We start from the raw sequence: 25,698 nt of genomic DNA on the forward strand, positions 1-25,698 counted from the left end.
CAAAATCTGTTATGGTAGTAAAAAGTTTTAAGTTCTGCAGTTCTGGAACAAAACAATTGTAAAATGCATTATATTTTGTAGTTCTTCCTCAAATGTGGGCGTACCGCTGCAAATAAATTGAGATTTATTTCCAAACAAATATTTTGTCATTTTCACGCCTTTTAGAGAGATTTGATTATCGAATGGTTGAATTTTGCGTAAAAGTATAATTTACTGCAGGTAGGATAAGTATGAATATGGACAATATCCCACTTGATTTGTAGAGGAACTAACATGGTAGAAGAAAATAGGTAGATGTATCAACGCTTGGGAACATTGATATGTCAAAATTTTCAAAATGTTTTGTCAAAAATAAGTAGATTTTTACATGTTTTATTATATGACGCAAATCGGAGGTTGATATAATATGTATTTTTCAACAATTTTTACAAAATACAATAAAAAAATAATAAAATAGCAAATAGAGTTTCATAATTTTTAAGTTTAAATGTTAAAAAAAAACATTTTAATTAAACCAGAATTGAAATTAAAAAAGAAGAGAACAGCTGAGCTAACTGTGTCACCCTGTTATACGCATGTTAATTTTGGAATGACACTTGGTAGAAAAATATAGGTAGACGCTTCGACACAGCTGCTGGGACAATGAACTGTCAAAAAAAATTTGGAATTGGAATGAAAAATTATTTGAATTTGTAAAAATTATTGAAAAATTAATTATAATAAACTCCGAATTACGTAGTATAAGTAAACATATAAATTTCTACTTATATTTGAAAAAACATTTAAATTTTTGACATATCAATGCTCCAAAGCGTTGATGCTTCTACCTGTAGTCTGTATTCTTCTGGACTCAATTGTTGTTAATGTAAAATGACAATTTTTAGAAAGGACAGATATGTCAATTGAAAATTTGTATAAAAAATCATTTCATATTTTCAGAGTTTACTTGCACCTTTTTTATTTATTTTTTTTTTTTGAATTTGCCTTTACTCCGGATACAAGGCGAGTTTACTTATTTGGTAATTTCATGAGTAATTTATATCGTTCATTTTTGAACACTTTTTTGATATTATAAAGGGAAAATCGTTTATCGTAGTAAAAATTATTACATTCTTGAAGTTCTGGAGCATAAAAATAAAAAGGAATCGCCGTTTTCCATTTTCTTTCCCCTTACCCATCTATCCAAAAGAAGCAATTTTCAATACAGGGCGAGATAAAAAAACTACAACAAAGTCAAAGGCCATACTTTTTACATTTTTTTAAAATTATATTGAATTAAAGCAAAAAATGTCGAAAATAGCATCAAATTTTAGAACAAGTTTAGATTTGTTCGAATTGGTCACCTTTTTCACGAATTATGGCCTTCAAACGGCCAATGAAACCGTCACACGCTGCTCGAATGTTGCTCTTCGGTATTTTGGTCCATTCCCGGCGAAGCGCTTGCTTGAGGTGATCGACACTTTGGTATTTTTTAGTGCTAACCTTGCTTTCCAAAATACTCCAGACACAATAGTCCAGTGGATTGGTATCCGGAGATTTTGGTGGCCATTGTGCACTGGAAATGAAGCGAGGAACCTCATTTTGTAACCATTCTTGGGTGGCGCGTGCTGAGTGCGATGCTGCAAAGTCCTGTTGGCGTGCCCAAGGCTTTAATACACCCTCCAGAATATTTTCGCGATAATATTCGGTATTTATTCTGATGCCACGGTCGATTAATACGAGCGGAGGGCGACCATCGGCTGTTATGACGGCTCGGCCCACACCATTACCATGGTCAGCGCTTGAGTTCTGTTGGCCAACTGAAGATGTACATTTTCAGATGATCTCTTTGGCAAGTAAACACGATCATTTTGTTTGTTTACAAACTGCTGGTCAATGAATGTTTTCTCATCGGAGAAAACCAAATTCGGCAGTTCACCACTTTCCACCAAGCGAAGCAACACTTTAGCTCTTTTTTCTTTCTGTTGCGGTGTAAGTTTTTGCACTTTTTGGAATTTTAATGGCTTTACCCCGAGCTCATTTTTCAATATTTGAATGGAAATATTACGAGCCATTTTTCGGCCACTGTGACGCGGGTTTCGATCATGTCGGTTCTATACATTTCGAACCATTTCTGCTGATGTTGCTGTTGTTACCAGTATCACGAGACACAAAAGATTTATTCACATTTAAATGCTGGAGTGCTCTAACGATAGCCACTTATGATTTTAGAGCCAAATATAAAGAAATCACACTATCAAGCTGGGATGCCATCACAAATACCTTTTTTCTGGAAAGTTCTCATCAAAATGCTTTTGTACGCTTGTAAACAATATAATGTGCTGTCACTGGCATAATTTTAATACCTGTCTGACGAGTGGCTGGTTGCAGTTTTTTCTTCTCACCCTGTAGGTGCTAGCTTTTAAACCCTCCCCCAACTCCCCTTCGTATTGCACATCCTTAACAATGAAAACACACATGAAATTTAAAACTAAATACTAACTTTATTATTTCTTTCGTTCTCATTTTTATAAATTTTAAAAATAATCATATTTGTCTTTATTTCGAATAACAAATAAAAAAATAATAAAATAAAATTGTTTAAAAATTGATATATTCGTTTGCACAAATACACACGTTTATAGTATACAACTACAGCTATAAATTAATATATATTATAATATGCAAATATAATTTTTATTTTTAATTTATTGAACCAATTTATCTAAAATGCCAAAATGGCAAGTCATCATCAGAGCAGATTTGTTTTTAAGCAAACAAAACAGTATTATAAAAAATTTGTCTAAACTTAATATTTTTGAAAAAAAAAATGAGAATATATAAATCCAAAAAAATGGGTGGAGTGAAAAAATGAAACACAAGCGCAAATAATTTTCGTTTTTTTTTTGCTAATTTTTAGGCAATTTTTGTTTTGCAGATTATTAATACATTTACACATATATGTTGATGCTAGTATTTTTTGTTGTTTTTAATGGATGCACATATAAAACAAACGATTCCTCCGCCGCATTCAATGATAATTGTTCTTTTCATGGTAGAAGAATATAGGTAGTCGCATCGACAAAGCTGCTGGGACAATGAACTGTCAAAGCAATTTTGGAATTGAAATTTTTGAATGAAAATTTATATAAATTTGTAAAAATTGTTAAAAAATGCATATCATAACAATCTCCAATCTTGTATAGAAAAACATATACAAACCTACTTATTTTTGAAGAAACATTGAAAAATTTTGACGCATCAATGTTCCCAAGCGTTGATGCATCTACCTATATTCTTCTACCATGGATCTTTATTGTAAATATGTTAACCTTAGGTCGCTATTCCTTGTTGTGTCACGACGGTCCAAGAGAGAATCTTTGCTCTTGTGCTAGCAAAAAGGTATAGAAGTTTGGGACATTTCCTGGTTTCGCTCTATTCGCCAAGGACCTTTGAATGTAGTATTCCAACATTTTATCGATACCCTTTATGTTGGCAGTAATTAAGCAACAATAATATGCAGAACCATACTTCCAGCCCTGTATTGTTTAGATTACATTCGGTTATAATTTAAACCTCAAATTTGTTTATTGCAATTTTAAAATCGAGTTGAAATATATATCGTCCTCCCAATGGATAGATAGACAGATAGATATCATGCTCTAGTGAATGGTAACATCCGGTGTAGGTATTTATTAACACAAATATAAAACAAATTTATGATTTTTAATAAAAAAGCAAATTGTTTTCAAAATAAAAGGCTGAAAACTATTCTTACATTACACTTTTCAAATATTGCATTCGTTTATATATTTCAAGTAATCAATCAATTTTGTAATAACTCTTATTTGATCTGTGTGTAAATAATCTTCTGGGGTCATTCATTTTATAATCATTCAAACAATTTGTTTTTATTTGTATTTTTGTTTCAAGTTCTTCAATATTGTTTTATTTATAATATATAGTATTATTTTCATAATGGATTTTTTATATTTTATTTTTTTTTATCTGTATATATTGCCCTCAAGTAGGGAAGTAGGAGAAAGTAGGCAAAGGGGGAAATTCTGAATTTTACGTTAATATGAGATGCCAGCCACTTTTGCAATGTGCAATGTTTACGTATTTTTCTTCTTTTCAAACAAACATATGTAGTTTTAGAAATTTAACAAAATTTTAAAATTTTTTTAATTACAATTCGAATTGAGATACCCTTCTTCCCAATTCATTGGATAACTTTATTTGAATTTTTATGGGAGAAATGAAGGTGGAGGAGCAGGAGGAGGAGAGTATAAATTATATAATTGCAGTTATGTTGAGTGTTTTAGTACGAAGATAATAAATAAAGGCTGTACATTTTGATAATAATTTGGGAATCGTAAATCAATTCAATAATTTAAAACAAATTAATTGTAGACATATCAAATACTTAATTAAATGGTTGGTTTAATTTGATGTTTTACTTGAAATGAGGATGCTGATCGTAAATATTTTTGTGATTTGTACCACTCTTTTTATTATCTTCGTAATGCCTTAGTGATCTAAACATATTAATGTGTTGGGGAGGGGGGGTTGTTGTTTCATCATTGTTTACACTCTTCTCTTCTAATTGAACCAACTTTTATGATTTTCAAGTGAGTTTCTTTTTTAAATCTTTTTTTGTTTTGTTAATAATTAGAGATCGGCTGCACAACTGAAACGGAATACATTTTATTTTTTTCTTTCGTAATTTACAATGGTGCCTTTTGAAATAAAAACACAATTGGTTAATTCGTTTTACTCCATTATTAGTTACCATCATGTAGATGCATCTGATCATGTAAATAATGTTAATGTTCCATGAGAGCGGCTGAAATGGAATAAATAAAAGTTATTGAATTATTGATATGGAAGGTATCATAGGGGTTGGAATAAGAGCTAGAAATTTGTTTGAAAATGTGTGGCGAATTCAAATCATCCAAACTAGATAAATAATAGATTTTACAATGGAATATGATGCAGAAGATTGAGGAAGTTTCTTAAAAACTACATCAGAACTTGTGAAAAAGGAAGGAAGGACCATCTCCAGCAAGAACTCGATAACCCAGAAAAAGAAGGAACATCTTCTGCAAAAACCCCCGGTAAAGATTATGTCTGGCCATTCTTTTGAAACATGAAATTCGCCAATGATATATACCCTTCTCTAGCCATATGGCTGAGATCCTGGAATCTAGCAGAGAGGATTGGATAAAACATAAAAGAGTCTAATATGAGGAACTCAACTCGCTTTTACAAGCTGGAAAACAGCAATTTTAGAATATTCCTGGTAATATTATTCAGAATATTCCTGGCTGATACCTGGGCGCCTCTGCGAATAGCAGACTTAGATGGCAAGCACTTAGCATAAACAGAAGAACAAGGTACAACTATGCGGCTCCGGTGTGGTCCCTGAACGTTAGTGCTACGCAGTGAAAAATATTCAGTCCTGCCAGAATGCCGCCCTTAGAACCGCAAGAGGGTGCCTCCTCTTGACACCTATCGACTACCTACATGAAAAGGGAAGGTTTTACCGGTGCGACAGCATAATAAAACGTTGTCCATGCAATACCTGCTTGTGTGTTACAGACAGAGTCATCCGAATTACTATCTGGTGGATAGGCAACCTCCGCCCAGGCACATAAGGAAAGGGACAGACCTATCAAGCGGGACTGAATAGTATGCACTCTAAAGCGGTCTCAGAAGTCATGGACGGATGTACAGGGTGAGATGAACAAAACTGCAACCAATTTCAGACTGCTGTCATTTCTAGGCCACTCGTCCGACAGCTGTTAAAATTATTCCTGTGACAGCTCAATATCTTGTTTACAAGCGGACAAAAGCTCGTATTAATCGACCGTGGTATCAGAATAAATGCCGAATATTATCGCGAAAATATTCTGGATGGTGTATTAAAGCCTTGGGCACACAAACATTTTGGCCGCAGACCTTGGACATTCCAACAGGACTCAGCACCATCGCACGCAGCAAGCGCCACCCAAAAATGGTCATAAAATGAGGTACCTCGCTTTATTTTCAGCGCAAAATGGCCACTAAAATCTCCGGATATCAATCCGTTGGACTAGTGTGTCTGGAGTTTTTTGGTGGCACTAAAAATGCCAAAATGTCGATCACCTCCAGCAAGCGCTTTGCCGGGAATGGGCCAAAATACAGCAGACGGTTTCATTGGCCGTTTGAAGGTAATAATTCGTGCCAAAGGTGACCAATTCGAACAAATCTAAATATATTCTAAATTTTGATGCTATTTCCGACATTTTTTGCATTCATTCAATAAAATTAAAAAAAAATATGGCGTTTGACTTTGTTGCAGTTTTTTATCACACCCTGTAGAGTGAACACTGTACTAGGAGACCACCCCTCCCATCGTTCCAGGTCGTAGACCCAAATGTTGTGGAAAACTTTTATACCAAGTGTCCAAAGTGTACATCATAAGTTTGTAAATTCATTTTTTAAAAACTATACTTACGTGAAGGTGTGCGAACTGTTGCATTTTCATTTGGTGTGAAATTCAGAAAATCCCATATCAATATTGTATCATCATGTGAGCTGCTGACAATTTGGAACTCATCAAACTGCAGGCGGAAAACACGACCAGTGTGCTCCTATATTTCAAAAAAAGAAGGATTTTAAAAAATGTTATTTTATTTTCCCAAAAAATATATAAATATTCTCTTAATACCTACCACCAAAGTATTTAAACATAACGAATTTGATTGAGCTCTTGGATCCAAGGCTGCTACTAAATCCCAAACTTTGATTTTGCCATCGTAAGCTCCGCTTACAATGCGCTTTGAATCGAAACGTATGCAACGGACCAGTTCTTCGTGGCCCTCAAGCACGCGTAGGCAAGCACCGCATTCAATATCCCAGAGTCTACAAAAAAAGATAAAAAAGTACACCATTTGAAATCTTCCAAAAAACAACAACAATCGCAAACTTACCTTATCGAATTATCTGAACTTCCACTGACCACCAAACGATCTCTGTATTGTAGACAGGCAATACCACGCTTATGGCCATTCAATGTTCGGACAAACTCACAACTGGATGTCGACCACACTTTAATTGTACGATCACCACTTGCTGATACAATATACTTCTCATCAAAATCAACAACATTGACAGCGGCACGATGACCCACCAAAACACGACGCAGTGTTATTTCGCTGGGCGAGGTCATGTCCCAAACGGCAATGGAACGATCTTTAGAGCAGGTAACCATCATGCCATTATTGAAACGTAAATGTAGAACGGCTTCGCAGTGGTGAATAAGTGTATTGACCATTTCACCGGTATTGACGTCCCAGACGCGTACCGTTGAATCGGATGAACCGCTGATAATGACTTTGTCATCATATTGTAGGCATAGAACACTGCCAGTGTGCCCGGTTAGAGTCTGCAAAAAGTCAAATATAGAATAAATTATCACCCTTTACAATTCATTTCTGAACCTACCTTAACACACTGCAAATCCGTACGATCCCATATTTTAATAGTGTTATCACGAAGACCAGATACTATTTTAACATCATCGTACTGTAAGCAATAAACACCTTTTGAATTCTCCGAACGACAATTGATGCGACGTAACATGTGACGGCCAGTTCTCCAATTGTTTTCAATACTTTCAATGTCCTGCGGAGGTGGAGATAAATGATTTCTTTTTCAAATAACAAGTTTCTATGGCATTTTCTTTTTGTTTACTTACATTCATAATTTTAGGAAATAATGCCCGATAAAAAGAGTGTGGTCTGTGTATAGTACCAGGACGTGGCTTGAACAGATACTGAATCCATCCACGGCGTTCGGCCAATCCACGCCATAGGGAATCGGTGCGAACCTTGCGTTCAATCAATTTCTTCCATAGCATACCTTCCGATATGACACGAAGCCATTCTTTGCAAACCAATTCAGCCGCCTTCAAGGAATCAGCATCCAAATACGATAGAATATTTTCGCCAATGTGATCCAAACCTTTTTCTATAAATTAAAAAATAAATAAAATGAATATACGTTTAGTAAAGTTAAAATAAATAGTTGAAAGAAATTTATAAAATTTTACGTTGGAAGAAGGTGAAATAGAAGGGGGGTCATTTTAGTTCTCCTTTGTCCTTCTAGAATTGGAAATAGATTTTTATAGCCACAGCCATATGGCTAGAGAAGGTATATACAGGGTGAGATAAAAAAACTGCAACCAACTTCAGACTGCTGTCATTTCCAAGGCACTCGTCCGACGGCTGTTAAAATTATTCCATTGACAGCTCATTATACTGTTTACAAGGGTATTTTGGGGAAAATTTTCCAGAAAAAAAAGTTATTCGTAATGGAATTTAAGCGTGATACTGTGATTTCTTTATATTTGGCTGGAAAACCACAAGTGGCTATCGTTAGAGCACTCCAGCATTTAAATGTGAATAAATCGTTTGTCTTGTACCAACGCTCGTTAGCGTGATACTGGTAGCGTAGCCCCACGTCAAGGAAGTGGACGGAAGAAAACAGCAACATCAGCAGAAATGGTTCAAAAAGTAATGATGCGAAGCGATTTGATCGAAACCCGCGTCGCAGTGGCCGAAAATTGGCTCGTGAGCTGAACAGAATATATCCCAATATACCATTCGGCAAATATTGAAAAATAAGCTCGTGGTAAAGCCATTGAAATTCCAAAAAGAACAAGAACTTACAACGCAACAGAAAGAAAATAGACTCAAAAGAGTTGCTTCGCTTGGCCGAAAGTGGTGAACTGCCGAATTTAGTTTTCTCCGATGAGAAAACATTCGTTGACCAGCAGTTTGTAAACAAACACAATGATCGTGTTTACTTCCCAAAGAGGTCAGCTGATGCTGAATGTGCACCTTCGGTTGGCCACCAGGACTCAAGCGCCGGCCATGGTGATGGTGAGGGCCGCCATAACAGCCGATGGTTGCTCTCCGCTCGTATTAATCGACCGTGGCATCAGAATATATGTCGAATATTATCGCGAAAATATTCTGGAGGGTGTATTAAAGCCTTGGGTACGCAAACATTTTGGCCGCAGACCTTGGACATTCAACAGGACTCAGCACCATCGCAATCAGCACGCGCCATCCAAGAATGGTTGCAAAATTAGGTTCCTCGCTTCATTTCCAGTGCACGCACAATGGCCTCCAAAATCTCCGGATACCAATCCGCTGGACTATTGTGTCTGGAGTATTTTGGAAAGCAAGGTTGGCACCAAATAATACCAAAGTGTCGATCACCTCAAGCAAGCACTTCGCCGGCAATGGGCCAAAATACCACAGAGCAACATTCGGACAGCGTGTGAAGGTTTCATGGGCCGTTTGAAGGCCATAATTTATGCCAAAGAATACCAATTCAAACAAATCTAAACTTATTCTAAAATTTGATGCTATTTCCTACATTTTTGATGCTATTTCCGACATTTTTGATGCTATTTCGGACATTCAATAAAATTAAAAAAAAAAAGTAAAAATTGTGGCATTTTTTATCTCACCCTATATATGGGAAGGTGGAGGGTATATTTTGACCGATTATCTCCAATTTCAATGGGGTTTGTCCTTGGACCAAACAAATGTTCTGTGCAAAGTTTCATCTTGATAGGGCTTTAAATGCTTGATAGGTTGTGTTCATAATATTGCTATTAATTTGCCCAACACTGTTGGTTGGGCATTTACCGGCGGCCGCATAAATGGCATCATAACAAAATGATGTAAATAATGTAAATACATACACATACACACATACATTTATGCAGCCACCGGTAAATTCCAATGCTGAATTCTAATAACTAAGCATCGTCAACAGCCAAAACAGGTTTGATGTGACGATGCAAATTTGGCAATAATCAGTTCTCATCGAATTCTTAGCGCGAACGCGAGTTTCCCCCCCGAGTGACAAGTGAAAGTGTAAATACAAAACCCCAAAATAACAAGACTAATAACACAACTTTTACAAAAAATAGAGACATAAAACAGTGAAGTTACAACATAAAGAGCCAAACAACGTACAACAAGAAGGTGAAATTATGCAACGAAAGTTTTGAATTCTAAAACCTACAAACTAATTAATTTAAGAATATATTAACTTAAAACTAGTGAATTGAAACTTAGAAACTAGTGAGTTAAAATGTACGAAAATAAATAAACTAAATAAAACTTATGAACTATTGAAAACATAAAATAAATTGCAAAAACCTAAAACCTAATGTTACCTCTATATTGCAATTACCCCTGGGAAAAAATCTAAATAATAATAAATAAAAACACAAAATAAAAAACAAAACTAATTTCTTATTATTTCAAAAGGCTCAAAGGCAAAAAAGGTAAGCCTAGAAACATTTGGTCCTCCAGAGCCGGATTAAAAAAGTGAAGTTTTTTAAATTATTAAAAACGAAAAAAAACTTGTGAGTGGACGGACAAAAGAACAGTGAAAAAAAAAAGAACAGTGAAAAAAAAAAGAACAGTGAAATATACAGTGGGTGCAAAAATAAGTGCAAAGAACAAAAAAGTCAAAAAAGGAAAAATAAATTGTTAAATATTGAAAAACAAAACAATTAATAAAAAAAATAGACAGTGAACAGTGCAACGAAAAGAGACTATACACAGTGCAACAAAAATAATAAAATTTTTTAAAATTTTAGAAAAATTAATTTTTTTCTTTAATTTTAAAAAATATACAATTCTCAAAAAATTTTACAAAATAATAAGTGACATTAAATTTTTTTTATACAAAGAAGACAATACACAGTGACACAAAAGAGACAATATTCAGTGGAAAAAAGCAGTGGCAAAGGAAAATTGCGAAACAACCACAACACGGAGAATTTTGGAGCCAGCAGTAGGACGGACACACGCAGCACAACAACAACAACCGAGACCCAAAACCCAACATCAAAGTGAGTACTCGTGAAATTTTCTTTTTTGACACAAAAGGGCATTTCGGGAGCAAGCAAATCTTCAATATTTGCATTGACCCGCATATTCCCATAATTTGCAATAACACTTTGACCCATATTCAAAGCTGCTAGTTGCCAACTCTGACACAGTGACTGAAAATTTACCAATTTTGAGCCATTTTCCTGGACGGACAGTTGGCTTTTGACCCGGGAAAAACAGGCAGACATATTCTTTTCTGAAAAAACGGGAATTTTCAGCCATATCCAAATATATATATACTAAAAATTCTGGAATTTTATGAACGTGGAGTTCAGGCGAATACATAAGCGCCATATTGACACAAACACATAAGCTTTTAACTTTGGAAAGTTGGCGTCACCAAGAAAGCATATAAACGCCATATTACAACAATTTTATATACAACTTTTGAAACAAAGCGTCACTTGTAATATATAGTCGCCATATTTTTTGGAAAATTTTGGCGTCATCCGAATACATAAACGAGTAAATAAACCCCGTTTAAAAAATAGCGTCTGGTGGACAGACGAAAAATAACCTAATTTTTTTTTGAAACATTTTTTGGAAAAAAAAAGCAAGCGTCTGGTGGACAGACATACATGAGAAACTTAAACTACAAATTTATTTAAAATTTTGGAGAACAAATTTTATATCGGAGTCTGGTGGACAGACATAAAATCGATCCCATATATTTACAATTTTTTATTTTTATTCTAATTTTAACCTTTTTTCCCATTTAGCACAATATTTATTGCTCTAAGGAGCTTAAAATTTTTTCTGTGACCCAAAATTAATTTCTTGCATTTTTCGCAGAAATATTTTGCTGGTATACTTTTTTGATTTTGTGACACATTACACGACTTTTTGGGAAAAATTTCTTCCTTGGATTTTTTTTGCAATTTCTTAAATTTTTTTGCAATTTCTTCAATTTTTCTGCAATTCTTGAAATTTATGCTGAAAATATTTGGATTTTGACCCAAATTATTTTCTTTTGAAATATTTTGCTGGGACATAAAATTTTCCGCTGAAATATTTGGACCTTGACCCAAATCAAATTTTTTGGAAATTTTTGCTCAAATTTTTGGATTTTTGACCCAAATTATTTGTTTGAAATATTTCTTCTGAAATATTTGGATTTATACATACATAATTTTCTCTAATTCTCGTTGCGAATTTTATCGAAAAAATTTGGCGAATTTAGAAAATTTGTTGAATCAGACAAATTTTCACAAGCAATAATCAAAGTTATTGGTTATAAAATAAAATCCTCCTTTCATAGGATATTAAGTGATTTTAACTAAAAAATTTTAAAATTTTTTTCGACAACCCAACACACATTTTTACTTCGTTGAAATTTTTTTGGATTCTCTGAATTTTTTTTTTTGGGATTTTCAACTTCTCGTTGACAATCAAATTAGACTCTCGTTTTTTTTTTGGAAAAAACATCTCTGGTAATTTGCAATTCTCGTTTAAACACTTCTGTTTTAAAAACTTTTGATTATTGAAAGGAACGAAATATAATTTGACTCAAACCAATAAAATAGGATCGTTTTCGTCGACCAATATTGGAAAAAAAAAACTTATCCTCATTTTAAAAAATCAAAATTTGGATAAAAGTTTAAATTCTAAACCAAGTTAGTCCTTTTCATTGGGCAACTTTTCTTTTTTGTAAACCAACAAAATTTCGTAAAGGTTAACGCTCAGTTTTCAAAATGGATAAAACTTTAAGCGATAAATTCACAAATTGCGTCAACGATCTTCTGGATTATATTTCAATTTTTTCAATAACCAAACCTGATGACACGGTACATACTTTGGAAACAACACGAATTGAGTTGGACTCTGCATGGGACCAGGTCAAGAGAGCCTACATAGACTGTCGGGATTATGTTCCAGAAGAGGAAGGAAAGCCGATCGATAAAAATAAACTGAGGAAGCACTATATGGATACCATGGGATCGTACAAAAAAGCGCTGAGTTCAATAAATGGACAAATTCAAAATCTTTTGGATGAAAAGACACAGGAAAAAATGAAAAGAGAGTCAGAGATGTCACAACAAGGAAGGGAAGTGGATTTCACAAACGTATCGCGGCTACCTCCATGCGATACAGACACATTTAAAGGTGGTTATAGAGAATGGCCGACTTTCAGAGATCTATTTTCGGCAATTTACATTAACAACTCAAAATTAAGCAATGTCGAAAAATTATTCCATTTAACGCAGAAGACAGCAGGAGAAGCTAGAGAAATTATTTCACATGTCCCACTAACTAATGATGGATTTACATTAGCATGGAAAAATCTCACAGATCGTTACGAGAATAAACGAATGCAAATTAATGAAGAAATCAAGACACTTTTTAATCTACCTGGAGTTTCTACTGAATCAAGTCACACTATACAAAAACTACAACGCACTGTTAATAGCAGCATTCAGACACTGGGGATGCTTGATGTTGATGTTAAAGGATGGGATCCGATTTTAATATACATTTGTTCAACAAAATTACCTAGAGGCTTTTTAGAAGAATTCGAGAACTCATTAAGCGATTGTAAACAAATTCCAAAATGGGAACAGTTTGACGCTTTCTTAACAAACAAATTCAAAACTTTGGAATCAGTTGGTAACATAAAGCCTTCTACATCGAAATTCGCTCAACAAAAACCAACTAACAATCACACGCCTAGATTTTTGAAAACATTTCAAACAAATGTCTCAAAAAATACAAACAACTTTGGAGGAAGACCTACTAATGTAATATTACCTCAACAAAATAAGCCGAAAAATACTCAAACTTGTCAAGTCTGCAAATCAAATCATTTCATAAGAGATTGCAGCGAATTTTTGAAAAAGAGTGTGAATGACAGAATTCACATCGTGAAAACTTCACACTTATGCTACAATTGCTTGTCATCAAATCACGGAGTAAAGGATTGCAAAAGTCGCTTTGGCTGCCGTATTTGTACTATGAAACACAATACTTTGTTACACAAGGGAACGGAAACCCAAACAACTAACTCATACCTAGCTCGAGTGGAAGCACGACCTAGTACTAGTGCTGCCGCTCTTACAAATCAAATACAGTCCACTACAAACCTAGAACCAACTACTATTACTACTTTGACCCTCCAAGATAAGCAAATTAGTGAGCGACAATCTGGAGGAACGCTACTTTTCACAGCAATAGTACAAATTGAAACCAAAGGACAACTTTACGATGCCCGAGCTCTAATAGACTCAGGATCACAATCCACCTTTATTTCGGAAAAGATGAAAAACTTTTTGAAGTTACCTACACGGAACAACTTAGTTCATGTCACTGGCTTAAGTCAATTTGTTTCTGAGACTTCAACAAAATCTTGCTTGTTTACAATGAGATCCAAATACGACCCTAGCTTTAAACTGGAAGTCTGGGCTCCAGTTTTAAAGAACTTACCTTCAAATCTACCACCACAGAACTTAGATGATTCACAACTTCGAGATGTAACAGCATTAGAACTGGCTGACCCGAAATTTTACGTTAGTCAACCAATCGATTTACTTATTGGAATGGACATAGGACCATTAATATTCACAATTGGAACTCCAATGAAAACATTTGGATCAATTTTAACACAAAAAACCAAATTTGGATGGATAGTTGGAGGACCCATACCAGGAAGCATCCTTCAACGAAAACAAATTTCACTTTTAAACACAACTTCAATAGAGAAAGTACTTACACGTTTTTGGGAGGTGGAAGAGACCCCTAAAAAAGTTTTACGGTCAGAAGAAGACCAATTTTGTGAACAAAACTTCATTGAAACAACAATACGGAACAAGGATGGAAGATATGTGGTGACTCTCCCATTCAAAAAATGCGAGGAATTGGGGAATTCCAGAAACATCGCCCTAGCTCAATTCTACAGAATGGAGAAAAAACTTATGAAAACACCAGAGATCAAAGAACAATATGATGCTTCAATACTTGAATACTTAGAACTCGGTCATATGAGGAAAGTCAATCCGAATGAAATAGATAAAATGCCAAATTATTATCTACCACATCACGCTGTGATAAAACCCGATCGACTCACAACGAAGTTAAGAGTCGTATTTAACGCATCTTGTCCTTCATCAAACAAAACAAGTCTCAATGACATACTATTTCCTGGACCCATTCTTCAACAGGATTTAGTATTGCAAATTTTAAAATGGAGATTTTTCAAGTATGCCTTCAATGCAGATATAACACAGATGTATCGCCAAATACTTTTGGATCCAAATCAAACAAAATATCAAAGAATTCTCTTTAGAAAGTCTCCGGAAAACCCAGTAGAGGATTATGAGCTGCTGACAGTTACATTTGGAGTTAACTGCGCACCATATTTAGCATTGAGAACTCTTCTTAAACTAGCAGAAGATGTCAAAGAATCGTACCCTAGAGCCGCAAATATAATTTTGAATAATTTGTATGTTGATGATGTGTTAGCTGGCGGCCACACTGAAGATGAATCAATAAAAGCTCGAAAGGAATTAACTGCTGCTTTAGACTCTGCTGGTTTTACACTAATGAAATGGGCATCAAATGATCGCAAAATAATACAAGATATTCCACATGAACATTTGCTACCACTCAATTGGCTAGACATTTCCGAAGATGCTTCAACTAAGACCCTTGGAATTCGATGGAATATCTCAGGCGATTATTTTTCGTTCACACCACCTTCAATGGAAAATAAAAATGTATCTTCAAAACGAGAAGTTTTATCAACGATAGCCAAATTGTTTGACCCATGTGGATGGCTGGCACCGGTGGTTGTTGTAGCCAAGCTAATAATGCAACAAATCTGGCTAGACAAAATTGACTGGGATGATCAATTGAAGCCAATAACTCAGATGAACTGGAACAATTTCGTCCAAAATAGCAAAGATATTGAATATCTGAGAGTTCCTCGATGGATTCAATACACGCTAGATGGTTCTGTAGAGATTCATGGATTTTGTGACGCGTCAGAAAGCGCATATGGAGCCACTCTTTATATTCGGGTGGAAAATACTGACCATAAGGCGCATACATTCTTATTAGCAGCAAAAACTCGTGTCGCTCCTATTAAAAAATTATCAATACCCAGACTCGAGTTATGCGGGGCAGTATTACTATCAAAATTAGCTAAATCCATTGTAAATAGCCTACAGATATCAAAATATTCGACACAATTTTGGACCGACTCTACCATCGTATTAGCATGGTTAAAAAAGCCTCCTTGTCATTGGAGCACATTTGTTGGAAATAGAGTCTCGGAAATTGCTGATAATGTTGGACAAGAAAATTGGAGACATGTTGATTCGGAAAATAATCCAGCTGATATTGCGAGCCGTGGATGTTCACCCGCAGAGCTAAAGACTAGTGATCTCTGGTGGCAGGGACCTCAATGGCTCAGAATGCCAAAAGACCGTTGGCCATCGTATGAAATCCCAAATGACACAAATTTGGAAGCCAAAACGGCAAAAGTCATGACCCTTTTCGCAGAAAAGGAAGACCCTTTAAAACATTTCTCCTCTTTATCTAAGGTTTATCGATCATACGCATATGCTCTAAGACTCTGGAAAAATTCTGGGGTAAATAGACAACACCTTCGCACTTCAGCAAACGACCTTACATCAGATGAAATCCAAGATGGAAAACGATCTTGTATAATTCGTACCCAAAAATTCGTATATGCAGACGAATACAACGCACTTATGAAAAAGACTCAAATTTCTCCTTCAAGTCCTCTAGACTCAAAGGGTATTATTATTATTCTAGACTCAAAGGGTATTATTAGAGCAAATGGCCGATTGGTACAATCGCCAGCCCTTACATATAGCGAACGTCACCCAATAATATTACCACATGGCGCAAAACTTAGCAAATTGTTAGTCGAATTCACTCATAAGGTTACCTTACACGGGGGTAATCAATTAATGACCCGAGTATTAAGGTCCGAATTCTGGATATTCGGACTCAAGTCGCTAATCAAACAAACCATACGAAATTGTCGAATTTGCTTAATTCACAAAAAACAAACCCAAACTCAAATCATGGCGTCGCTACCACCCGAACGAACTTTTCTTTCTCGACCCTTTACAAACACAGGGGTAGATTTTGCAGGACCCTTTAACATTAAAAGTTATTCAGGAAGAGCCTGCTTTATTACAAAAGGCTACGTTTGCATTTTTGTCTGTTTCGCCACTAAGGCTATACATTTAGAACCAACAAGCGATTTGTCGACATATGCCTTTCTTGCCGCTTTTTCTAGGTTTATTAGCCGGCGAGGTTGTCCGTCTTGTATATTTTCGGACAACGGAACAAACTTTGTGGGAGCGGTTGATCTATTAAAGCGAGATAGACTAGCTTTCATGAAGAATATTCAAAATAGCACAATTCAAAATAATTTCACTCAAAATCTTACTTGGAAATTTATTCCTCCTGGTGCTCCGCACATGGGCGGCTTGTGGGAAGCTGGCGTCAAATCATTTAAAACTCATTTACGAAAAAGTATCCCAAAAATGAATTTCACTTTTGAAGAATTTACAACTATTTTATCAAGAATTGAAGGCTGCCTTAACTCACGACCCTTAAGTCCTGCTAGCGACGACCCAAACGACCTTTCCCCTTTGACACCTGGTCATTTCTTAATAGGAACACCTATTCTTACCCCAGCTGAACCAGACATTTCAGATACAGATTTAAGCTTAGTCAATCGTTGGAAAAGACTCAAAGTTATTTCACAATACTTTTGCAACAGATGGAAATTAGAATATCTTCACGAACTTCACAGAAGAACTAAGTGGAAATATGAAAAGGAGAACATCAAAGAAGGAGATTTAGTTGTCGTAAAAGATGATAGATTGGCTCCGCATGAATGGAAGTTAGGTCGTATCGAAAAAACGTATCCAGGTAGTGACCAAAATACCAGGGTTGTAGACATACGGACGGCAAGTGGCAACATTAGCAGACCCATTACAAAAATTGTCAAATTGTTTTCCGACTGACTAGTCGGATTCCCACTCAAAAAAGAATTTAGTACTCGCCTCAATTTCTTTTCAGATATGGCCGCTTACTTGCCCAACCAGGACTGCCGTCTAGACGATAGCAGCCGTAGCCCGAACTCAAATGCCCGACCAACAGCAAGAAGCGCCAATAGACCCATACGTCCCAGTTCCACATCCCCTGAAAGACGTCAACGAAGCCGATCCGACGCAAGACCCCGCCAACGCCAAGAAAGACCAAGCTACTGGCAATATTCATGTGGGCTCTGCCAAGATGACCATGCCCTCAGTGCCTGTGAGAGATTCCGCAGACAGACGCCCTTCCAGCGGTATGAGACCGTGGAGCGTCGGGGGTATTGCCGAAATTGCCTGGCGAGAAGTCATTTGGCCCCCGACTGCCCGTCTCTAACTGGTTGCCGGAGATGCAACGACCGGCACCATACCCTTTTGCACGGGGCGTCTCAATTGGATGAGGTATCCCTGAATATAGAAGCCGTCACCACCCCAGCCTTCGCATGGGATTTGGTTTTTGTACCAACAGCGATGGTACGCATAACGGCCGAGGGCATGGAGGGTTTTAGTATGCTGCGAGCTATTATTAGCCAATCTGCGACGATGTCAAAGATTTCCTATGCAGCTTTCCGTCGCTTGGGTCTGCAGTCGCGGAACTACAAAGGGGAGCGATTCACCACTTTCACCGTTTCGCCCCGCCGCACAAACTCTACATGGCGTCTGAAGGTAAATGCGCTAATAATCGAAGACCTGCCCAGACGCATTTACTCAGACCCAATACTAGAAGACCCCACTAGATGCTTCACGAGCTACGCCTTAGCTGACCCTGATCTCAGAGGAAATAGTCCGATCGATGTGGAACTGGGAGCGGACACGTACTCCGCCATAAGGAAAGATGGGTGTACAGCAGCTGGAATTGGAGATGTCCTGGCCTACAACACACAACTGGGCTACGTGTTTGCTGGGCCAATCAAGAACATGCCGAGGAACTGAAGACCGAAGATCCTTATGGTATATTAGAAATGAATACTTACACTTGTCATTCGGGGCCCAGAAAATGTTCATAATATTGCTATTAATTTGCCCAACACTGTTGGTTGGGCATTTACCGGCGGCCGCATAAATGGCATCATAACAAAATGATGTAAATAATGTAAATACATACACATACACACATACATTTATGCAGCCACCGGTAAATTCCAATGCTGAATTCTAATAACTAAGCATCGTCAACAGCCAAAACAGGTTTGATGTGACGATGCAAATTTGGCAATAATCAGTTCTCATCGAATTCTTAGCGCGAACGCGAGTTTCCCCCCCGAGTGACAAGTGAAAGTGTAAATACAAAACCCCAAAATAACAAGACTAATAACACAACTTTTACAAAAAATAGAGACATAAAACAGTGAAGTTACAACATAAAGAGCCAAACAACGTACAACAAGAAGGTGAAATTATGCAACGAAAGTTTTGAATTCTAAAACCTACAAACTAATTAATTTAAGAATATATTAACTTAAAACTAGTGAATTGAAACTTAGAAACTAGTGAGTTAAAATGTACGAAAATAAATAAACTAAATAAAACTTATGAACTATTGAAAACATAAAATAAATTGCAAAAACCTAAAACCTAATGTTACCTCTATATTGCAATTACCCCTGGGAAAAAATCTAAATAATAATAAATAAAAACACAAAATAAAAAACAAAACTAATTTCTTATTATTTCAAAAGGCTCAAAGGCAAAAAAGGTAAGCCTAGAAACAGGTTGAAAAAAAAAATTATGGACAGGCGGAAGGACGGGCATACATAATTCGACTCAGAATGTGATTCTATGCAGATCATAAAAAGGAACTACGGGTCCAATTCGATTTCTTCTCTATATTATAAACAAATGCACAAAGACGTAATAGCCTGTGGTGTAGGGACGTACACAGAACTTTATTTCGAAGGTGTTTTGGGGATGCTCAAAAAAAAAAAAGACTAAAAATTAGCCATTTCAAGACATATTTTGAAATAAAGAGGAGAAAGTTTTTACTGTATTAGTGCTATTCCATGGTACAATTAATTCCAGGTAACATTATAGGGACTGGTGGCATCACTTGACCGTGCTTCTTCAATGATGCTGCGAATCCCAACGTAACTGTGAATGGTGATCGCTACCGTGAAATGATATCAAGGCAACACAGCACGCGCAACAATTGACTTATTGAGAGTAGGCTTCTTTAAACATTTTTTTCTAGTTCGGGGTCGGTCAATTGACGGCCTTCATCGTGAGATTCAAATTTTTGTGGTGTTATGTTAAAATGCATGCTTATACAGACGAGCCTGCTCCAATTGACGCATTGGAGGACAACATTCATGAGTTACCGGCAGAAATGTTGGAAAGGGTACGACAAAAGTGGACTAAGGAGACGAACCTTTTGGGGTGCAGTCATGGTCAGCATTTTAATTTTTTAATTACTTCACTAGTCGGGGGGCATACATTCCTAAGACATAGTATTTTGGACAATGACAGTCATATCCCATTCTATATCATTAGACCCATAAAAAACTATTAAAGAATCTAGAGTAGACATAAACGATTCTCTAGCAGTCTCTATCCAACCACAATCTGCACGGCATTTTTCATTTGCATTCTCTCCAAAATGTGTATAGGTACCCAGTTTTCTTCTATATTACATTGTCGAGTTAGGATCACCATTACAAACGAATCATCGTCGTCATCGTCGTCGTCCAAAAGCACACACCTTTCACTGGACTATCCGCTAGATTAATTACTGAATACGTGGGGGGGTCCAACAAACAGCACCACAATTCAAATCAATGAAAGGCCCAAACAATGAAATATAAATCAAATCACGTTTAACCCAATTTTAAAAACAAACAATCCAGCACACACTAATCCAGAGTGACGTTGAGATACAACGACTACAACTGACGACGGTGTCGGTCAGCAGCGGCGAGGGTGGTGGTGGTGATGTTGACATTTTTTTTTTTTGTTTATTTGCGATGCATTTCATTTCAGTTTTCTTTTTTTGTTATTTTAAATGTATGGAAATTCTTTGGGAGATAGAAACTACAAACAGCATCTTAAAAAAACACACACTTTGGATTACTTATTCCAATTGTGTACATATGCATGCGATGGATCCGTACCAACAGTTTAGCTATGCATTTGCAAAAAAACATTTGTATTCCTTTGGAGAACAACAGAAAAGAAGTTGTCGAAACCGAAATAAAGTGAGACCGACCTCATTTAAAATCAGCAACAAAGAAATTTAAAACCAAATAAAGGCACACTACAATGGCATACATACACACGCACCCGGACCGTTTGCTTCCTCCATTTGCAAACTAATGCTCTCGTCGTAAACTTCCTATAATTTATTTTCTAGCCTCATTGTAGGCAGTAAATTACCAACATCATCTTTATTGTCCCAAAAAAAAAATAAATAAATATGAAACTGGTTTTCCACCTAAAAGTAATGTTGCTTTCTTTTCTCATTCGTAGCTTCCTTTTTATTAGATATTTGGTTTAGCAGAAAATTGATAGAAACATAGGCGATGAACTTTTGTTGAGAAGAAACAATAGGTTTGATTATGAATTTGGTTGGAAAATGGGAAAATGAACTTTTAGGAGAAGGTTTGCCCAGGAACCTTCTACTCCATGGAGAACCCGAAATGCTATATTGCGACAAATTTACATATGACTTTTAAAAAGACATTAAGTCCGACCGGGCCGAACTTCTAATACCCTCCATTACGAACTATACAAATACCAATTTTTAGACAAATCCGTAGAAAAACCAGCAAAATACCGAATATCGGGAGGTACGTATATGTACAATGTTCCTCCATCGGAGTTAGAACCAATTACGAACTTCAAATGCTAATTTTGGGACAAATCCGTTGAAAAATGTGTCAAAAGTCATCAAAATATCGAATATCGGGAGTTACCCTTATATGGGGGCTATGCGAACACGTGCACCTAAATGTGCAGTGTTCCGCCACTAGAGCTAGAAACCATAACGAACTAGAAACAGTTCAACATTTAAAATATATATATTTTACCGCACAGATAGAGAAAGGATAATCCGATTTTGTTCCAACTTTGCAAATCCTAATATCTGCATCAGTGCCACTACATCAAGTACCTTTCCCACAAAAAGTTGCAATTCTGAATAATTATAACTCTTTTAAAATGTCCGATTGTCGATACCGTGATACTGGTAGCGTAGCCCGATGTCAAGGAAGTGGACGGAAGAAAACAGCAACATCAGCAGAAATAGTTTGAAAAGTAAAGTGCGATTTGATCGAAACCCGCGTCGCAGTGGCCGAAAAATGGATCGTGAGCTGAACATATCGCCATATTCCATTCGGCAAATATTGAAAAATGAGCTCGGGGTAGAGCCATTGCAATTCCAAAAAGTGCAAGAACTTACACCGCAACAGAAAGAAAGTAGACTCAAAAGAGCTAAAGAATTGCTTCGCTCGGCCGAATTTGGTCTTCTGCGATAAGAAAACATTCGTTGTCCAGCAGTTTGGAAACAAACAAAATGATCGTGTTTACTTGCCAAAGAGGTCAGCTGAAAATGTGCACCTTAAGTTGGCCACCAGAACCCAAGCGCCGGCCATGGTGATGTTGTGGGCCGCCATAACAGCCGAAAAATGCCGAATTTTATCGCGAACATATTCTGGAGGGTATATTAAAGCCTTGAGCACGCAAACATTTTGGCCACAGACCTTAGACATTCCAACAGGACTCAGCACGCTCCACCCAAGAATGGCCACAAAAATATCTGGATGCCAATCCGTTGGACTGTTGTGTCTGGAGTATTTTGAAAAGCAAGGTTGGCACAAACAAGTACCAAAGTGTCGATAACCCCAAGCAAGCGCTTCGCCGGGAATGGGCCAGAATACCACCAGAGCAACATTCGGGCAGCGTGTGACGGTTTCATTGGCCGTTTGAAGGCCATAATTCGTGCCAAAGATGATCAATTCGAACAAATCTAAACTTATCCTAAAATTTGATGCTATTTCCGAAACTTTTTGCTTTCATTCAATAAAATAAAAAAATAAAATTTTAAAAATTATGGCGTTTGACTTTGTTGCAGTTTTTTATCTCACCCTGTAAATGTTCGAATTTTTTTAAATTGTGACCATACCAATATTTTTATCTGATTATATGAAAATGAAATACTTCGCTCCGCTATATCTTTTACCTCACGCATATTTCCGCGTTTTCCAAAAATTTGAACATATCACATATAAAGTAAAGGAATTAGTCGATATAGTCCAAATCTGGCACGTTGTAATATTTACATCAGTCTTTGGTCAGATACGAATTGGTCAATATTGGCCAACTGTTTTGGAACCTTGAAGGGTCAACAGTTTCCATAATCATAACGCAAGTCGAAATATATTTAAATAACCAAACGTTGGCTAAGGATATACATTTGTCGGCAAAACCGACTGATATATTCTAATTTGCTTTTCTGAGGAATTAAGCTTCCCACCGAACCTTGAATACCAAACTACAGCTGATTTGATTGAAAATCGAAGTGAAATGCTTCAAAATACCAAAAATCGGGAGGTACTTCTATATCGGTTTCGGATGCAGTATTAAATTTCGTTTCATAAAAAAAAGCAATTGCCTCAAGTAAATAGATATACTCGTACATGTGTAATACGTAGAACACGAAGGTTGTTATGTGAAAAAATATCATTCATTTTGGTGTGTAATCTTTTTTTTTAATTTTTTGGTTGTCATTCGTCATTTAGTGTTTAATTTTGTGTGTGTTTTCAGCTTCTGATGTTATTACAGAGTTTTTTTGTGATTTGTTTTTGTTTTATTTTGGTTTTAATATCTTGAAATGAGGAGGCGCTAATTTAAAGGTCATTGCTTTCATTGCAAATACACACGGAAGAGGAATAAAAACAAAACGCGTACCAGCAGCAGCACAAGCACTCAATATAATTGTCGAACAACAGCAACAGCTACTCACAACTTCAAGAATAAATAACAGAGTTAAGTGGGAACAGGCGAAATATCAAAAATTCTAGAATGTTGTAAATAATCCGAGTTGGGTTAAGAGAAGGTTTGGTTCACAAAATGTTTCTCGAAGTGTGTGTTAGTGTCAACGATATATAATTATCATGTTTTATCTGTGCTCTATATGAAAATAAGATTTGTTTCTAGTAGGGCTCATTAATTTTATTTTCAAAAACAAGTGTAAAGTTATATTGGACTATATTCACCATCCAAAATGAGAAAACATCAGAAAGACAGATATATTTAAACTTGAACGTATGTCTCTAAATTTCTAAGATTTACTTATAGATTGAAATTGACCTCCTTTGTAAAAATTCGTTCTATTTGGGCATATATTATGGAAACTGGAAAATGGATGGGGGATGTAAATCTGAACGGAAATCAGAAATATTTTAAGGATCTTTGTTATGTCTTCATTGATATTGGATGCATATTGCGGCTCTTGGTTACCTTTAAATTTATATTGAGCGAAACATATATGTTTATAAACTCAGAGAACTAAAACATTTTGCGGTTTTAAGGGGGTGTGGAAAACAGATAGGAAGAGGGGCCAAAACCCAACTGCTGAACAAGCCACTAGACATCAACATGTACATACTTGGTTGGCAGCCGCTTGCCGAAACTCGTATGTTGTTGTTTCGGATCAATCCGGTATCGTAAAACCCGCTGCCGTTGGATTGTAAAGAAGTAGGAACAAAGTTCTCAAGGCGCTAGCCGACAGCACTTTGGGTGCGGACAAGGAAACGTTGTTGACCTCTTATAACGCAATAGGTCGGTATATGGTGAGCTATGCGGCTCCAGTGTGGTCTGCGAATACTAGTGATACGCAGTGGAAGCACATTCAGACCTGCCAAAATGCTGTCCTGAGAACTGTAACAGGATGCCTCCTCATGACACCTACATGAGGAGTCGAAGTCCTTCCCTTGCGTCAGCATAATCATATGCTTTCGTTGCAGTACCCGCTTGGGTGTTACCGTGAGAGGCCTCCCAAACATCATATGGTTGATACAACTCCCCTACCCAGGCCTATCATAAAGGGAGGTCCAACGCTATAAGAGAGAACCTCTATATCAAGAAACCTATCAGGCAGGTCTGAGTGGCATTCATACCGATGCACTCGCAGATGCTATCAGCAGTTAGATGATGAAGGCCGTCCTCGGAGTCCATCCCCCATCCATTTCAGCTGAAGAACGCCAACTGCCTAAACAAACCTAGCCTAGTTTTGGCGCAATTACGTTCATGATGGTGTAGTCGTCTCAATTCGTATTGGGCACGAATTGACGAAGATGTGCGTGACGTCTGCCCGGCGTGTCATACAGGCACGCACAATACGCTGCACTTCTTTAATTGCACAGCCGAATCTACCCAACTCACTCTAGATCTCTGGCTACAGCCCGTTAAAGTAGTCGAATTTTTAAACCTATAACTTGAACCAGATTAGCAGAAGGCAAACACTCACATATACTACTGCTACAACAACAACAACTATACAACCCCAGGTGCGTCTGGACGAGTTACAACTCATCTCTAGCCTGATATTTAGATCGACAACTTGGTGAAACCACTACTTCCAAGTGATATGTAAACATTATTCCGGCTGATTTCAACAAAACTGGCTATGTGAAAGAGGAAGTAAAGTCTCGAAAAAAATTCAGCAGATACTATCCGTGAAGAGATCAGGGTCGCTC

The 25,698-nt window shown here is 36.6% G+C and overlaps 2 protein-coding genes across 4 annotated transcripts in view; one reads left to right on the forward strand and one right to left on the reverse strand.

The window, feature by feature from the left end:
• Positions 1-2,871: 2,871 nt before the first annotated feature.
• LOC101893248 (F-box/WD repeat-containing protein 11) overlaps positions 2,872-25,698 on the reverse strand; it is a 28,977-nt gene continuing 6,150 nt past the window's right edge. For both annotated transcript variants that reach the window (XM_059118214.1, XM_059118215.1), the window contains exons 3-8: positions 7,721-7,992; positions 7,468-7,647; positions 6,954-7,408; positions 6,696-6,885; positions 6,479-6,614; positions 2,872-4,825 (exon numbers count right to left, since the gene is read on the reverse strand). In XM_059118214.1, coding sequence (XP_058974197.1) covers positions 4,806-4,825; positions 6,479-6,614; positions 6,696-6,885; positions 6,954-7,408; positions 7,468-7,647; positions 7,721-7,992 — 1,253 coding nt within the window. In that variant the 3' untranslated portion in view covers positions 2,872-4,805. The remainder of the gene's footprint in view (positions 4,826-6,478; positions 6,615-6,695; positions 6,886-6,953; positions 7,409-7,467; positions 7,648-7,720; positions 7,993-25,698) is intronic.
• On the forward strand, positions 16,716-19,536 carry LOC131800651 (uncharacterized). 2 transcript variants are annotated; one of them, XR_009341482.1, is made up of 2 exons: positions 16,716-18,961; positions 19,347-19,523. XR_009341482.1 is itself a non-coding variant. In XM_059118216.1 (2 exons), exon 1 carries the CDS (start codon positions 17,999-18,001, stop codon positions 18,941-18,943), a length of 945 nt encoding a protein of 314 aa, XP_058974199.1. In that variant the 5' UTR covers positions 16,716-17,998; the 3' UTR covers positions 18,944-18,961; positions 19,347-19,536. The 2 variants fall into 2 exon arrangements, 1 of the variants encoding a protein (XP_058974199.1); XM_059118216.1 differs by having other exon boundaries at positions 19,347-19,536.

The sequence above is a fragment of the Musca domestica genome, unplaced genomic scaffold, assembly GCF_030504385.1.
Source record: "Musca domestica strain aabys unplaced genomic scaffold, Musca_domestica.polishedcontigs.V.1.1 12, whole genome shotgun sequence".
NCBI lineage: Eukaryota > Metazoa > Arthropoda > Insecta > Diptera > Muscidae > Musca > Musca domestica.

What these genes read in the sequence shown, in the direction of transcription:
- LOC131800651 (XM_059118216.1), top strand. Translation starts at nt 17,999, where the DNA reads ATGGCCGCTTACTTGCCCAACCAGGACTGCCGTCTAGACGATAGCAGC.